General features: G+C 34.3%; 1 protein-coding gene across 4 annotated transcripts in view; it reads right to left on the bottom strand.

Annotated features, from left to right (window-relative positions):
- The window catches only part of LOC136031216 (protein unc-13 homolog B-like), a 467,059-nt gene that overhangs the window by 182,915 nt on the left and 266,923 nt on the right, over positions 1-17,221 (bottom strand). For all 4 annotated transcript variants that reach the window (XM_065710597.1, XM_065710594.1, XM_065710595.1 and 1 more), the window contains one exon: positions 8,138-8,264. In XM_065710597.1, the coding sequence (XP_065566669.1) occupies positions 8,138-8,264 (127 nt within the window). The remainder of the gene's footprint in view (positions 1-8,137; positions 8,265-17,221) is intronic.

The raw sequence follows: 17,221 nt of genomic DNA, 5'->3' as shown, positions 1-17,221 counted from the left end.
ATGGATCACATGCCTCCAATCAACCCACATAAGAGCGCGAAAGCATACTAAGGATATTTATTTCTGCTCATTAGATGCATTTGTATGCTAGATACCATTGATTTAAATCTTGCTGTTAGCAAAATCACATTTTAAATAAGCTGGAAGTATTACGCATTATGCAGCAAAAACCTTATGACATATAAAAGCGATAATATAAAAAAGCATCGATTTTACAATACATTTCCTCGCAAATAAAAAAAGACGCAAAAGACACAAACGAAAAAAAAGACACACTTTTCTCTTTCGGTTGTTTCAGAGATATTTTAATAAAAATACCACGTTTCTCTGAGTCAAGATTATGCATATTCACGCCAATATGGCAATATCTGGCTAGCCCACCACTAGCAAGCAATTCCAGGGGGATTGCTATTAGAGGTAGATTTGTGACACATTAATTGTTTTTCTCCATGAAACACGTTGCAAGTTGATTTTTTGTTCCTCTTGAAACTTATTGTACGTTAATTTTTTTCTCTTCCTGAAGCTACTTGTATGTTGATTTTTTGCTCATGAAACTTGTATGTTGATTATTCGTTCGTGAATCCTATTGCATTTTAATTACTTCCTCGTGAAATTTGACGTATTTTTAGTTTTTTCTTCGTAAAACTCGTTGTACATTGATTTTTTTTCGTAAAGCCTAATGTATCTAGTTTTTTTGTCGTGAAACATGTTGTATATTGTTTTTTTTTGCTCGTGAAACTTGTTGCATACTGAGTTTTCGCCTATGAATCATAATGTGTGGTTTTTTCGTGAAACATAATATATCTTGATTTTTTATTCATGAAAATTGTTGTATATTTATTTTTCTTCGGGAGACATGTTGGATGTTGAATTTTTGATTCAAGAAACTTGTTACACGTGGATTATTTCTTAAAGAAACTAAATGTATTTTGATTTATTTCTTCGAGAAACTTCTTATGTTTTCATTTGTCTACAAGAAACTTGTTGCACATTGATTTTTCTCTTCGTAAGACTTGCAAGAGGATTTCCCCCTCGTGAAACCGGTTTTGTTCGTGGAACTTTGTTCTGGAAATTTTCTGTATGTTGATTTTTCTTTTAATGAAGCATATTGTATGTTGATTTCTCCTTCGTAAAACATGTTCCATATGGATTTTTTTTGTCTAGCCTGCTATATTTTGAATTATCTAGGTGAAACTTCTTTATATTACTTTTTTCTTCGTGAGACTTGTGTTTTTTTCCTTATGAAACTCGCTTTATCTTAGTTTTTTCGTTAAACTTGTTTTTTTTTTAAATTGTATCTTCATGAAACTTGTTTTATGCTTTTTTTTCTTCACGAAACTTGTTTTTATGATAATTTTTGTCTTCATGAAACTGGCTGTATGTTGATTTTTCTTGTTCTTGAAACTTGTTCAATGTCGATTAAAATAAAATCGAATAGATTGGTGTATCAAGCCATGGCTAATTGTAAAAAAAGCCAAGACAGATAGTCTGATTGAGTGAGAGGCAAATCTGAATTGAATTAAATTTGAATAGTTGTCGGCATCAAGCCCTGGCTAACTGTATAAAAACTTCATGAAACTGGTTGCATGGTAATTTTTTCTTTGAAAAACTTGTTGTATTTTTGTTTTTGTTCGTGAAACTCGTGTGTTGAATTTTTCATTCGTGAAACTTAACTTATATTAATGTTTTCTTGATGAAACATGTTGTATGCTGATATTTTTGGTTCCTGTAACAAAATGGGAATTGTTTTTTTCTGCGTGCAACTTGTTGTAGGCTGATTTTTTCTTCGTGAACCTTATTGTATGATAAATTTATTATTTGGAAAACCTCTTGTATTTTGAATTTTTTTTTTCATGAAACTCGTTGTATATTGATTTTTTCTTTATGAAACTCGTTGTATACTGATTTTTCTTAATGAAACGTCTTGCAAGTTGATACTTTGACCGTGAAACTTGTTATATGTTGATTTTATTTTCTTCGTGAAACTTGTTGTATATTGGTTTTATTTCACGAAAGAAAAATTAATCTACAACAATTTTCTAAGATACACTAAGTTTTGCGAAGAAAAAACCCTAATAAGAAGTAATCAAGATGTAACAAGTTTCGCGAAGAAGAAAAATCAACATGCAACCAGTTTCATGAAGTAAAACAAGTTTAAAAAAGATCCACATGCAACAAGTTTAACAAAGAAAAAAATAAAGAAAGTTCCATACAGATAAAATAAAAAACAACAAATTTCACGATGAAAGAATCCATATGCAACGTGTTTCAAGAGGGTGTCATCGGGCCGATAGATTGTGTCATGCTGACGTGAATTACCAGGCGTCATCATAAATCATTATTGGTGATTTTTCACTAAGTTTAAATGATCAACTCCTATTTAAACAGATATGTTTGCAGGAAAATGCCCGAAAAAATCCGTATCTGTGATAATGGTTGCCATAGAGTGTCGTGTGTCAGCCATTGAGTGTCAGGAGCTTGGAATTACCATGGAAAATCGTAATCTAACAATGAAATAGAAAGTTATCGCTGTTCAAAAAAAAAACAGTGGTCATTTTAGTTTATAAAGTAATTTTTATGGTAAAAAAAAGCCTGAATAATCCTTAGTTGCGATAATGTGTGCCAAAAGGTGTCATTGGGCTGATAGATTGGGCCACGATGGGCAAAATTACCAGGAGTCATCAGAGGAAACTTAACTGGGAATTTTTCTTTAAATTTAAACATTCAATTCTAGTGTACGCAGTTTTTTTTACTGGAAAATGCCTTAAAAGGCTTGAGGTGTGACAGTCCATTCCAGAGGATGCCACGTGCCAGCTGTTGGATGCCACAGTGGCGGTATGCGACTTGTACTATCATGATATAATGATATAATGATCTATTCCACCAGTTCAAATAAAAATTTGAAAGGAAAAAAAGGACATTTAAGTGCTCAAATGCTGAAGAAGGGTACAAGGTGATGCCACTAGGCAGGCATACTGTACTATGCTGGCGTTCTAGCGTAAAAGCATATTTTTGCAGCAAAATGCCCGAAAATGCAATATGTGAGATAATGCATGCCAGGGGACGTCACGATCCAGCCAATGGGTGCCACGGTGGCAGTAACTGCCTTTGAATATTACCATATAATAATGAAATGCTACATTGCCATTCAAACACATGCCATTCAAATCAAAATTGCCTATCAGAATATTCAAGCGTCAGAAAACGCTAAGTAAAGATGATGCCAGATGATGCCACTATGCAGGCATATTGTCCCACGCTGGCTTGAACTGCCACGAGTCACAAGAAGAAACGCCATTGGGAATTTCTTATTAAGTTATTACTATTAATTCTAGTTTAAACGGAGTTTTCTTAGAAAAATGCCCAAAGAATGTCATATATGTAATAATACTTGTCAGAGTGTGGTGTCTCTCAGTCTTTGAGTGTTACAGGCTGGTAACTACCATGGAATCTAACAATGAAATGGCAATCTTCCACTGTTGTAATAAAACAATGTTCACTTTTAGTTTATAAGGCTATTTTTGAAGGAAAAACCCTCAGGTGTGATAATGTGTACAAGAAGGATCATTGGGCCGGTAGATTGTGCCAAGCTGTTGTTAATTACCAGGAGTCATCAGAAAAAAACTGTTATTGGGATTTTTCAATAAGTTAATACGATCGATTCTAGTATAGACAAATTACGAAAATTTTTGCAGGAAGGTCCCCAAAAATGCTATATGTATAATAATGCTTGAAAGAGGGTGCCGTGTGTTGGCCAGTGAGTGTCATAGGCCGGGAATTGCCTTGGAATAACATGTTTTATATTTTAAAGTTAAGCTGGGAGCTGTTAAAAGAATTTTTTAGACAAAGGGGAGCTGAAATCCAACACTCCGTCAAAGAAACGGAGAATTTGAATTAAAAGGCCTTAGAAATATCTCTTAATGTGACTGAATCTAATAATAATCTACCTCTAATAACATCCCAATGTAATTGATTGCTAGGGGTTGCATAGCCACATATTGCCTAGGTAGTATGAATGTGCATAGTCTTGGCTCAGAGATGCGTGGTATTTTCATCAAAACCTTTTAGACATAACGTGGTATGCAAAAAGTATGTCTTTTCTTTTCCTTTGCGTGTTTCACTTATTAGCGAGGAAACATATTATAAAGTTGACATTTTGTCCTATTATTACTATTATAATGAGGCTTCTGCTGCGCAATACTTATGGCTCATTCTAAATGTGATTTTACTAGTACAAAGATTTGAATTAATGGAATGTAGCAAGCAGGTGCATAGAGCATAAATCATTAGCATTAGGATGCTTGTGCACTCTCATCTGGAAAGAATTGGAAACATTTGTCTCATTTAATCATCCCACAAAGCGAACAGGAAATTCACCACGCGTTGGAATAGGCTATCACGTAGAAAGTATTCCCCCTAATGGTAATATTAGAAAGGATTTCGCAGCCCAGTTGTCTAGCGCTCCGTTCTGTTGAGGGGAAAAATCTTTCAAATCCTAATGCGAACAAAAATCTTTGGAATATAAAGGCTCCGTGAGAAAAAAGGAAATGGAATCTCGAAAAAAAACACCCTTGAAAGTAGAATAAAATCCCGAAGAAAAATCTCTTGAAATATTATTTAACATCCCACCTGTACATCGTTATTACGTAACACCCTGGTACGTGCCGTCATTATGTAACATCCCACGTGTGCGCCACCATTATTTAACACCCACGTGTGCGTCGTCATTATTGAACACCCCTCGTGTGTAACCTTCCCAATTACACGCAGGGATTCCCCACAGGCCCCTGAAGTGTAGCTTCTAAAACAAGACTACGTCATCCTTAATATAATTAAACATTCCCTTTTACATAACAACCAAAAAATCGTGAAAAATGTCTTGAAGAATAATGTCTAAAAAAACCACTTGAAGTGTCTTGAAAAGTCTTGAAAAATGTCTTGCAGAAATATTTTTTTTAAATACGTCTTGAAATGTCTTGAAACGTCTGGAAAAACATCATAAAGAAAAATGTCTTAAAAACGTCTTGGAACACTTTCTAACGTCTTGAAAAAAACATCTTGAAGAAATTTGTCTTAAAAACTTCCCCGCTTGACTAACGGACTCTATCTCGTCCTATTACATAACAGCCAAAAGTGGGTATGGGTCTGCCTAAAGGCAGAGGGGCATCACTGCTCAAATTGTGGAAGAACAAATTAATATCTTATTAATCCTACAGAAAGAAAACACAAATAGATTAGATTTTATACGTTAGAGCGCTCTATTAGCGCGAGTGTAGTAGACCTACAAGGATCAATATCCCTCGTGTCCAAAGAGAAGAATGTTGGAAAATAATATGTTACTAACAAAGTTTTGCTTTGATCACTCGGTTTGAAGTATTATAATTTTTTTTCTTAGGTAAAGGAACGTTAATAATCCTTCAGTAGAATTTGGCTTTAATTAATTAGAAAACTTTTTAATAACGGAAGTAAAGAACAAATTTGAAACTTAAAACGAACATTAAGTTCTTGCTTCACAGATTAAGCGAGATACGTAAGCTACTGCTCAAATAAACTAACTCGATTCCAATATCTTTACAATTTTGAAAACTAGTACCTTAATGAAAATAGAAAACCATCCTATATAATACAAGGTGCTTTCTGAATAGAGCGTTTTTCCGCATCAAATGGTAGCTTGCCATAAGTAGATCGCAGAAAAATTATAAATGTCTCAATAGTATTTTATCGGTCTTTTTGTTGATATATAAAGGGCCATATATAATACAACTATAATTCTCTAAAAAAAAATCTCATGCAAGGTAAGTTTTCAGTAAAGTTGTAGTTTTCTGAATTCTACAGACGTTAGGGAACGTCACATGTCCCTTCATTTGAATTATTTTTGTTGATATAATTTGCGTTAATGGCGATATATCTCTGTAACATCACAGCAAGTTATTTATTTGGAGAGTTGTTATTAGTGCTCATTTGTAAGGATATCGCCTCTTGTAATTGACTAAACATAAAATTTTAAATAAAGTACAATTTTGACAAAAAAGTGCATCTTCATATACATTTCTAATTCTTCATAAGCCCGTCTTTCACATCAACATGTAGGGGGAGGGAAATTCACGCCACCCATACACCACCTTCATTTGAAGGAATATATTTGGATTAAGCGTTCAATATGGACGGACGCTGATAGGGTGGTAGTTTTCCGCTTTAGTGAGGGAACATTTTGCATTTAAAATTAAAGATTGTTTTTCTAGGTTAAATTGTACAGAGAATGGGAGATGTCCTCTCATGGCCGTATCAAAGATTTTTTTAGGGGGAGGGGTAAAAAAGAATTTATTTCGGGGGGGGGGGGGAAATTTAAAAAACGCATCAACATCTGTTTATATTCATTTTTGTTACGTTTTTTACGTGTCAGACAAATATTTTGGGGGTTCGAACCCCCCTAATCCTCCCTGAATATGGTCTTGGTGCTTCTGATATTTGACAGGCAACTTTAACACTAAAATAGACATTTGTCAGAATTACTCCTGTCCCCTTACATTCTTTGTAGTCTATAATTTACTTATTATAAAGCAAATGAATGCAATACAGGAAGATTATGAATTTTTTTTTTTCATATAAAATGAATACTTAAACAAATCTGCCCAATATTAGGGGATGATACCCCGTCATTCCTCTTAAATCCCCTGGCATTATGATAAAATGTAGCTTGCGTAATTTCTGTTGTTTTATATATCCGCTACTTTAAAAAAATGTGAAATAACAATTCTGTCCTTTCCATTCAACAGTTCATGGTAACAAACTGTATGTAAGAATCCACTCAGCCTAATAGTAGCCAAAAATCTGAGCTTTTGAGAAAGATTGATATATAATCAGATTTTTTTACGCTGATTCTAAATATATAAAATTCATAAAGTTTACCAAGAGCCTGAGAAAATTTACTTGTTTTTGGAAAAAGGGAAAACAACACCCCCAAGTAGCCAAGATATTTGTATGAAAATACCACCATCGGATGCAGTGTATCAGAGAACCTATCTATATTAGAAGTTTCAATTTCCTATTTACAAAAATATGGATTTTTTTTTGCCAGAAGAAATATCACGAATGCGTATTTATTTATCTATTTAGTTTTTTTCGTTATTTGTTTTTTTTTCTCAGGGGTGATCGTGTCGATATTATGGTCCTAGAAGATCATAAAAGGACTAATTTGAGCGAAAGTCAAAAGTTCCAGTGCCCTTTGCAAGTAACCAAAAAGATCCGGGGGCAACTAGCCCCCGTACCATAACTCTTTTTCTCCAAAGATGCTCGATTATAATATTGCGATAGCCATTTGATTCATGAGAGGTCTGATAACAATGTCTTTGGAAATGGCAATACATCTCATAGCCCCCAGGGGAAAGGAAAGTCAGTTACACAATTTTCCTATTATCCGCATATAGTATTCGTTAATGGGAAATAAACACAATTTTTCTTGGAGGGGGATTTATTATATGAGGAAGGGGATTTTTTACGGGTAGAATTTTATATAGATGAGTTTGCGCTGGGGATTTTGTATAAAGAAGATTTCCTGGGGTGATTTTAAAAACGGTTAGAGATTAAATAAAAACAGGTGTTTTTCAAAAGAAAGTGAGGAACAATATTAAAACTTAAGACAAACAGAAATTAGTCCGTACTTGAGAGAGGCTATCTCTTCCTCAATCCTCGCTCTTTTCGCTGAAGTTTGACTTTTTGTTACACTTCTCTAAGAAAGGCTGCTCTAACACAAGAACCGATGAAATTTAATAAGAAGGATTTTAAAGAACATAAGACCTTAGCGTAATGACCGAGGGTCGAGGAAGAGGTGCTAGTTCGATATATACTTGCTTCGTTAAGTTTTATTTTTAAACTAAAACAAACAAAATTAAATAAGAAGAATGTGCTGGGGAATCTCATTTTGAAGGACGTTTATTAGAGCAAATTGTTTCTATTTCATAACGAAACTGAAAGTGTACAAAACGAAAAGTGTCAAACTTATTGTTGAAAGTGTGCGTGAAAAGTGAAAATTATTGAAAGTGTACGAAAGTGTATAACGAAAGTGTAGCCTCCATTGACAAATCAGAGTGATATACAATATTCGCCTGTTATTAAAACAAAACAAAAAATCACTAACCTCAATAATTGTTTGGCCAAGGAAATCATCAGACTCTCGTGTTAGCTTCTGCCTAAGTTTTGACTTTAAGTCGTTGTCTTCATCCCAAACACGAACTTTAATTCTGTCTGAAGAATTATGGCATTCACTAAAACGAAAAAGGACGAAAGACATTATACAAATTTGCAGAAGCGGAAAGCTTGTACAGCTAGGAGGTGAGAAAAGTTCTTGTCCTCTAACTTTTAAAAGAAATTACTTTTACGATAGTAAAAGTAATTGATTGTCATAAATTTATTTCTTCAAAGAGGTGTTTTGTTTTTTGTCCTAGAAAACTGATTAGTACTTTGATTTTTAAGGGCTGAAAAAGAAGAAGAAAAAAGCTGCGCCTGATACAAACGTGATACAAATATAGATTTCATTCAAGCGCAAGGCTTCTCTTGTCTTTTGAAGAAAGTAAGAAGGGTAATAGCTTGATTTTAATTTGCGGTATTCACGGTCCGTTTTAAGTTTAAGTTATTATACGGCTTTTTACCTGTTCTGAGTTTTAATCAATAAAAAAAAAACTGTTTCCACCGAAGAATTTTTTCAAGTAAAAGTAAATAGCTACATTAAGCCAAAGATGAGCAGTAAGAAAGTCAATAATTTTTCAAGCGTAAACCTACCATGAATCACAATCAATAAATAAAGGAAACTTAAAACAAATTCCAATAAACAACCTAGTCGAACTCAAATATCGAAATAATATCGAAAAAAAAACACCATCATAACTAAGATTACTAAGAAAAAATATATTCAAATGGATTCACAATTTAATATAGAAGTAGAAAAGGGTGTCTTAGGGAGGAAAGATAAAAATGCAGCTTGGAATATTAGGGGAAAAGCTCCAAATTTAGTAAGAGAGAAGGGGGGGGGGTTCGAGAAATATTTAAGCGATGTATCATACAAGAGTTTGACGAAAGTTAGGAAAGCAGAGAAAGCATTAATATAAGAATTAAGTAGATTTGAAGTTGAGATTACGAATAAAGCTACTGAAAATCCTAAGGATACAGCCAGAAAACTTTTAACTAAATACTGTATTGACATTCTAAAAACTTGAGGGGGATTTGTCAATCTGGACTTGTTCCGGCTAAAGATAGGAACAGGGACTCCATTAGTGATAAGGAAAGAGTTAAAGAGTGGTGGGCTAAACACTGAGAATGCGCTAAACCATGGGACAGTTACAGGAAACGATAAAGACAAAAACTGTGTGACAGGCTTGGAAGTGAAGCAAGATTATTTATTTTTTTTTTTTTGTGATGAAGAATTAGAGATGGCACTAAAAGGATTAAAATATAATAAGCTCCAAGTTATGATAGTGTGGTAAGTGATTTTTTTTTTAAATATGGGAGGCGTGAAGTTAAGAATAAATTACTGATGATAATGAATATGAAATTCAAAAGGGGGAAGCTCAAAGCAATTTTAGGAACACTTTAATCCCTTGGATTAAAAGTATGCGAGAGACGTCATTCTTTACTATGCCAACGCACGTAAATAATTTTGATTTAAATAAACATTGTTTCAGGTAAGCGACACCATGCTTTATCCTGGAGCCTTTGTTCTAATAAACTAAAAAAGGCTTTATGCTAAATTCCAATAGTTTTAAACTAAATAGCCGTCTCAGGTTTTTTTTTCTAAGGATTATTTTAGTTCCGTTTGAGTGAAAATTTGTATTTTTATTTAAAAAGAGGTCGAAATTCTACACCCTGCTGTGGCAAGATCTTTTTCTTACTTAAAATGCGTAATAAAATTAAAATCTCAGTTTAATCCCCGAACATCCTATAACCACTGAGCATTCTAAAAAAAACAATTGTTTAATTTTAGATATTGGTCGGAGACCTCGTTTATTAGAGCATATTGAAATTCATGATGTTATTGTCATCCAGATAATATCACTTTTAAGGGATGTTTTTTTCCTTTCTTCTGTACAAATTTGAATTCTTTTTAAGATAATAATTTTGTACGAAAAGCAGCGTGGTTTATATTTGAATCATTATGAAAAGTATGTTATTCGAATCTATATGTCCTTATGGAAATTGTACTATTATAATTTCCGCTTCTGTTGGTTTGAGTTACTCTTTACTTGCCTTTCTTTCCCTCAGACTATATGAAGAGAGCCAAATCGGCCCAGGTTGCAAATATTTCTATTAAATCAGATTTTAGCATTCTTTTTTATTTCCATCAAAAAAATTTCGACAAAATAACCATCATTATCATGCAGATTAAAGCAGCTTTCTTTCCCTCAGACTATATGAAGAGAGCCAAATCGGCCCAGGTTGCAAATATTTCTATTAAATCAGATTTTAGCATTCTTTTTTATTTCCATCAAAAAAATTTCGACAAAATAACCATCATTATCATGCAGATTAAAGCAGCTCAAATGGCCCGAAAGCATTTTGTCTCCTAAGTTATTCCATGGTTAGATACTGGGATGGTTTTCCTATACAATGAATTCCAATGGAAGGAGAGAGTAAAAAACACTTTTGTCAAGAAAGTAAATTTTTTCAAAATTATAAGAACTTTACAGTCTTTATATATCTTCCATCATCTAGGACAGGCGGTCAATGTCCTTAAATGCTGACATTAATTCCGCCTAAAACTCATGGAAATTTGCACAAAACTAAAAACCCCACTGCAAAAACTTAAGAAATTACTAGAAAACCACCACAAACGTCAAGGTTCAGCGCAGAATGTCCAAGAATCCAAGGTGAATCGGCAAAGAGACCACGAAGCACTTTGCAGCACTAAAATAAAAAAAAAAGCTCTAGATAAAACACTACGGGCCGTTATAAAACGGCCCTTGTGCTTAGGGTGGCGTTCTTAAGGAATTGGGACAAAAAGTCAAACTTTAGTGCAATCAGTGACGGATTTAGGAGAAAGCAGCCCCTTCACATTCGGAATATTTTCTGTATGTTCTAAGTTTTAATGTTACCCACTTTCAGTTAAAAAAAACTTGTTTTAATTTATTTAATTTATGATAATTTTTCAAATCTCGCCATCCCCCCCTCTGTGAAATACTCTTTCCCCACTGAAAATTCCTCCTCAAAAAAGTTCACCAAAACCCCCTCATAAATGGAAAGTATATCCCATGGAAACTTCTTACATGAAGAATTCCTCCCGCTGAAAATACCTCTACTGAAAAATCTCCCCTGACAATTTTGTTCTTCGCAGAAAATTCCTCTGAGTAATCCTCGGAAACATATACACATGTAAATTTGAACCACTAAAGAGAAAGTAAGACCATAAACAATGGTGAAATTTCATAACTTAGTCCTTTTTTAAGGGTCTGTGAGAGGTCATGTCATCCCCAGAGGCATAGTTATTGGACCTTTCAACTATGCTGAAATAAATGGCCATTTCAAAATTTCGATCAGATATCTCTGGGATAGAAAGGGAGTGGGAGAGGGCTACTTATTATTATTATTATAATGGTGGTGAACACCCAATCTCTGGATCAGGACTCATGCCTTTAAGGTGAGTTGCTTCCAAGAGGGGGGGGGGGTTATTTGTCTTTTAATCTTTTTTGTCGCTTAAAAAAGGCACAGGAACTTTTAATTTCAGATTGAATTAACCATTTCTTGTTGTTCTATGACCATTGGTTCGATATGATCCCCCCCATGGAAAAACAAAACAAAAAAACAAACACACATCTGTGATCTTGAAGAGACATCCTGTTCTGGCACAAATTACAAACTTCTATATTTTTGTACATAAGTTAATGAAACCTCTACAACAAGGCTCTCTAATTTGCTGAATCTGAAGGTGGCATTTTCAACGAAGTTACCCTCCCCCTTTTTCAGAGTGTTTCCTCCCTTTTCGAAAATTAGGCAAAGTTCATCAGTCTCATATCTTTCATTAGTAATATTAGTCTTAATGGATCTCATAGTGGCGGTGTTACTCTTAGCTTAAGGTTCGTTATCACAAACTATTTGATAAATATCTTCGCTACTTTACATTGAAGCCCTAAACTTAATAATTTTATACTTCACTATTATATACTATTATGCCCTCTTTTATGCTTAACTATTCGATTCAGATATGTCACCTTCCTGTCTCCTTTAACGAAAAAAAGAGAAATAAAAAAAAAAAAATCAATTTCACAGGAAAGTTTTGCTCGTGAGAAAAAGAAAATCTATAAAAAGATTAAGAATTCAAGCTCTTCATAGATTTATTAAGCAAAGAGCTCACAAGCTTTTTGTTCAATAATCCAAATTTGAAAAATAACTCGAAGAGGAAATCAAGAAAGACAGAGTTTGCAATAGACAATAGAGCGGTGTTATAAGTCTAATGCAATGATTTTTGAAGCAGCGAAGCACTGCCTAAGTAAACAGTGAAATTGGCTCCATGTATTATTGCTGATTTCATTTCCCCTCCCAGGGGTGATATTGTTGAACTAGTGGTCATAGAAATTTTGGAGCGGGCTTATTCCATTGTTATTAAAAGTTCCAGTGCCCTTTTTAAGTCAACCAGCCCCCCTTCCACGCCCTATGTAGCTCTCCTCCCTCCAAAGACTGCCGATCAAAATTTTGAAACACTTATTTTTCCTAAGTTGCTGAAAGGTCCAATGACTATACCTCTGGGGATAAAATATTCCCGTCCTCACAGCCCTTTGAGCAAGGGCTAAAAGTTTTGCTAGTTGTCCATTGTTTGCATTCAGGTTTTGTAATTTAGACAGGGAGTTTTGTTGAATCCTGGGTCTCATAAAAGGCTAAAGGTATTGACACGAAACTTCTGGGAAATGTTTAGGGGGGTGTCAAACTAAATCAAAACACACTATGTACATGCAAACTTTCAATAGAGCGTTTCTGCAAAAATCACAGCCGCGGCTCAGGGCATGAAGCTGAAAATTTCATGGCCATTCATACTACTATACATATTGCTCCTATAGTACTATTAAATAAAAAAAAAACTAGTTTTTTTAACTGAAAGTAAGGAGCGACATTAAAACTTAAAACGAACAGAAATTACTACGTGTATGAAAGGGGCTGTTCCCTTCTCAACGCCCCGCTCTTTACGCTAAAGTTGACTCTTTCTCTCAATTCTGCTTTATTAAACAATAAAAACTTTAGCATAAAGAGCGGGGCGTTGAGAAGGGAACAGCCCCTTTCACACATGTAGTAATTTCCGTTCGTTTTAAGTTTAAATGTCGCTCCTTACTTTCAGTTAAAAAAACTTTTTTTTTTATTTAATTTCTGAACGTTTTTGAATTTATGCATGTTTGATTTTGGCTCTCCGCAGATAAATTATTAAAGTGAAATTTGCACATTGATTTATTTTGGCTAAATAACTTTGTCTTAGTTTTGTTCAGAAGATTTTGAGAAAAAAGGTATGGAGGAGGAGGCCTAGTTGCCACCAGTTTTTCGGTTACTTAAAAAGGCAACTAGAACTTTTAATTTTTAACGAACGTTTTTATTAGTGAAAAATATACGTAACTAAAGAATTAAGTTACGTAACGAACTTCTGTGTTCTTATATTTTTATTATGTATATGAGGAGGTTTGTCCCCTCGTTAATACCTCGCTCTTTACACTAAGCTTAAATTTGGTACCAATTCTCTAAGAAAAAATCATTGAATTCATCTTCCCCATGACATATTCCTCCAAGGAGAGATCCTTCCACATATCCCCCTCCCCTCAACCTCCCCCAAACCAAAAAATCCCCCTTAAAACGTCTGTACACTTCCCAATAACCATTACTGTACGTAAAAACTGGTCAAAGTTTGTAAAATGCAGCCCCTCCCCCGGGGACTGTGGTGGAGTAAGTCATCCCCAAAGACATAGTTATTATGGTTTTAGACTATGCGGAACAAAATGGCTATCTCAAAATTTTGATCCGTTGACATTGGGAAAAAATTAGCGTGGGAGGGGGCCTGGGTGCCCTACAATTTTTTTGGTCACTTAAAAAGGGCACTAGAACTTTTCAATTCCGTTAGAAGGAGCACCACTTGGTGGATACGATGACCCCTGGAAAAAAAAACAACAAATAAACACGCACCCGTGATCTGTCTTCTGGCAAAAAATACGAAATTCCACATTTTTGTAGATGGGAGCTTGAAATTTTTCTGTAGGGTTCTCTGATACGCTAAATGCGATGGTGTGATTTTCGTTAAGATTCTATGACTTTTAGGAGATGTTTTTCCCTATTTTCCAAAATAAGGCAAATTTTCTCAGGCTCATAACTTTTGATGAAAATGACTAAATTTGATGAAACTTATATATTTAAAATCAGCATGAAAATCCGATTCTTTTGATGCATCTTTTAGCATCAAAATTCCGTTTCTTAAAGTTTCGTTTACTATTGAGCTGGGTCGCTCCTTACTACAGCTCGTTACCACGAACTGTTTGATTACTACTACTACTACTACCGCTACTACTAATCCTATTTAACTAAATCAAAAGTGAATGTGTCAAATCCCAGGTCGTCAAATAACATAGACAGAGTATCTCAGGAATAGAACAGGGTATTAAGTTGGAACTTTCAGGGAAAGTTGAGGAGGATGTAAAACTAAATAAAAAACAAAACAAAAAAAAAAACACCATTTGGAGGCACTAAATATAGGTTGTGAAATGGGCTTATAAGCAATGTCCCAGGAACAGCAGAGGATTCTTGAGGTGAAACTATTAGGGTTACTACAACTACTATTGCTGCTACGACTAATACACTTCAAAGAAATCAAAAGAGTTTAAGATCATCCAGTCTCAAAATGGCATAGATGCAACATCTCATGTGCTGAAGAAGGGGTTAAGTTGAAACTTTCAGGATGAGTTGAGGGGGATGTAAAGCTAAATTTAAAGGCTCTAAGTGCATGCCAAAAGATTGTCAAAAGGACGAAATATATATCATGAACAGCTTAGGGTATTAACCTGAAACTTTTAGGGCTACCAATACTGTTAATACTACTACTAATTCTACTGCAACTCATGCTATAACTACTATTACTACGGCTGCTACTTATACTGCAACAATTACTACTACTCCTATTAATACTAATAAATATGACTGCTAATTTGACAGTGACTAATTGCGACTTCAACTGTTTGTGACTAAGACTGTGACTATTTGTGCCTGTGACTAGTTTCGAATGCTAGTACTAGTTACTACTTGCAACTGCGAATGCTACTAATTGGGACTGCAATTACAAATGTCTGCAGCTAATTGTGACCCCCACAAATTGTGACTACAATTGGGACTACTTGTGACTACGAATACTTCTGACCACTATCGCAACAACTACTTATGACTGCAACTACTCGTGACTGAGACCGTAATTGCTTCAACTGTGATTGCGACTACTTGAGACTGTGAATGCAACTGCTTGTGGCTGAAAGTATTTTGACTACGAGTGTAACTATTTAGAGCTGTGACTTTTGCTACCGGCAACACCAGCTACTTGTAATTGCATCTGTGACTGCTTGAAACAGCAACAACAGGTTGCTCTTGACTACTGCTTCTACTGCTACTCCTATTACTAGTATCATTTCTATTAATATTAACGCTTTTACCACTATTACTACTAGCATTGAATAAAATCAAAAGATTTTAAGTGCTTCCAGGTTGTTAAAACAGCAGAGGTGCAATTTCTCAGGCACAGAATGGGGAAACAATATGACACTTTCACGAAAATTTGAGAGGATAGTAAAACTAAAAGAAAAGACACATTGTATATCAGGATCCTCGAAAAGCCGTTCATGCAATAGCCCAGGAAAAGCAAAGGAGATTGCGTTGGAACTTCCAGGGCAAGCTGTTTGGGATTTTGAACTATATCAAAAGGCATCATGTGCATCCAAGTTTGTGAAAAGGGCGTATCTGCGACATCTCTGGAACGACTACGGGCATTAATTCAGAAACGTCCAGGGTATGTTGAGTGGGAATTTGAATAAATCAAAAGATATTATAAGCAGTCAAGGTTGTCAAAAAGGTATGTCTTTGATATCTCAGGAAAGACAAAGGTACTTAAGTGGAAACTTTCAGGGTATGTTGAGTGTATGCTGAAATGAATAAAAGGAATCTATGCAAAAAGACAAATGTGGAATATTTTCAGGAAAGACTAAAAGTAATAAGATAAAACTTTCTGGGCATGTTGAGCTAAATCCCAAGACACTAAATGTATCCAAGGTTGTCAAAATATATCTGTGCTATCGTTCTCAAGATATTTGTGATATCTTAGGAATTAAGTTGAAACTTTCAGGAGGTGTCGAGGGAGATGGTCAGTAAATATTTTTCAACTTTCGAAGTAGTAATACGGTGTTGGTATTAAAGGCTTTAGTCCAATGGAAGATTCTTAATTTGACACGTATTTGGTTAATACTACACGTTTCCATCTATCTAAAGTTCTATAGTACAACTATTATTAAGATTTGTTGCAAAACTTCGTCCAAAAAATAAATAATAAGTCGAAACCTAGATTTTTAAAGAGAAAAAACCGTAAAAATATTAAAAATGTTCTTTTAGTAATCGAAAAATAGCCAATGTCCATTAAAAACTAACAGAAGTTAACTTAAAAATTTTTTTTCCAAATTAGGAGTTTTTGCAAGAAATTTAAAGAGCTAAAATAAACCTAAGAAGAGCGGAAACAAAGTCAAATAGTAATTTAAATGTAAAACGGACAGAAATCACTGTCAATAAGAAGTGCAACCGAAAACAAATAGAAATTACAATAAATAATCAAGTCAAACTAAAAATATACAGGTATTACTCAGGAATAGGACTATGCCTTCTAAAAACCAAAATGTCATTTGGTCAAGGTCAAACTAAAAATAAACAGGTATAACTATAAACCATTATTAATACAAACAAGAATAGAAATACGTTCTAAAGACCTAAATGTTATTTTTAATTTTATGAAAATAATTTTTGGCTTTACTTAAAGCAGCATCCTTAGCTTTTTCGGAAGTTTTTAAACGACGATCGGTTTTCCCGAAACGTAATCGAGTAGAATTTAACTGTAACATATGATTTTGTCACTTTTTGTTCTAGAAAGTAATCAAGCTATAAAAAAAAATCAAAATAAAAATAACGACGGATAAGAAATTTACACCATGATAATAAATGATGGTAAGTATAATAAAAC

This window comes from Artemia franciscana, chromosome 9, assembly GCF_032884065.1.
Source record: "Artemia franciscana chromosome 9, ASM3288406v1, whole genome shotgun sequence".
In the NCBI taxonomy this organism is placed as follows: Eukaryota; Metazoa; Arthropoda; class Branchiopoda; order Anostraca; family Artemiidae; genus Artemia; species Artemia franciscana.
Note: the sequence above shows the minus strand (reverse complement) of the source record. Positions and strands in the feature narration are given on the sequence as shown.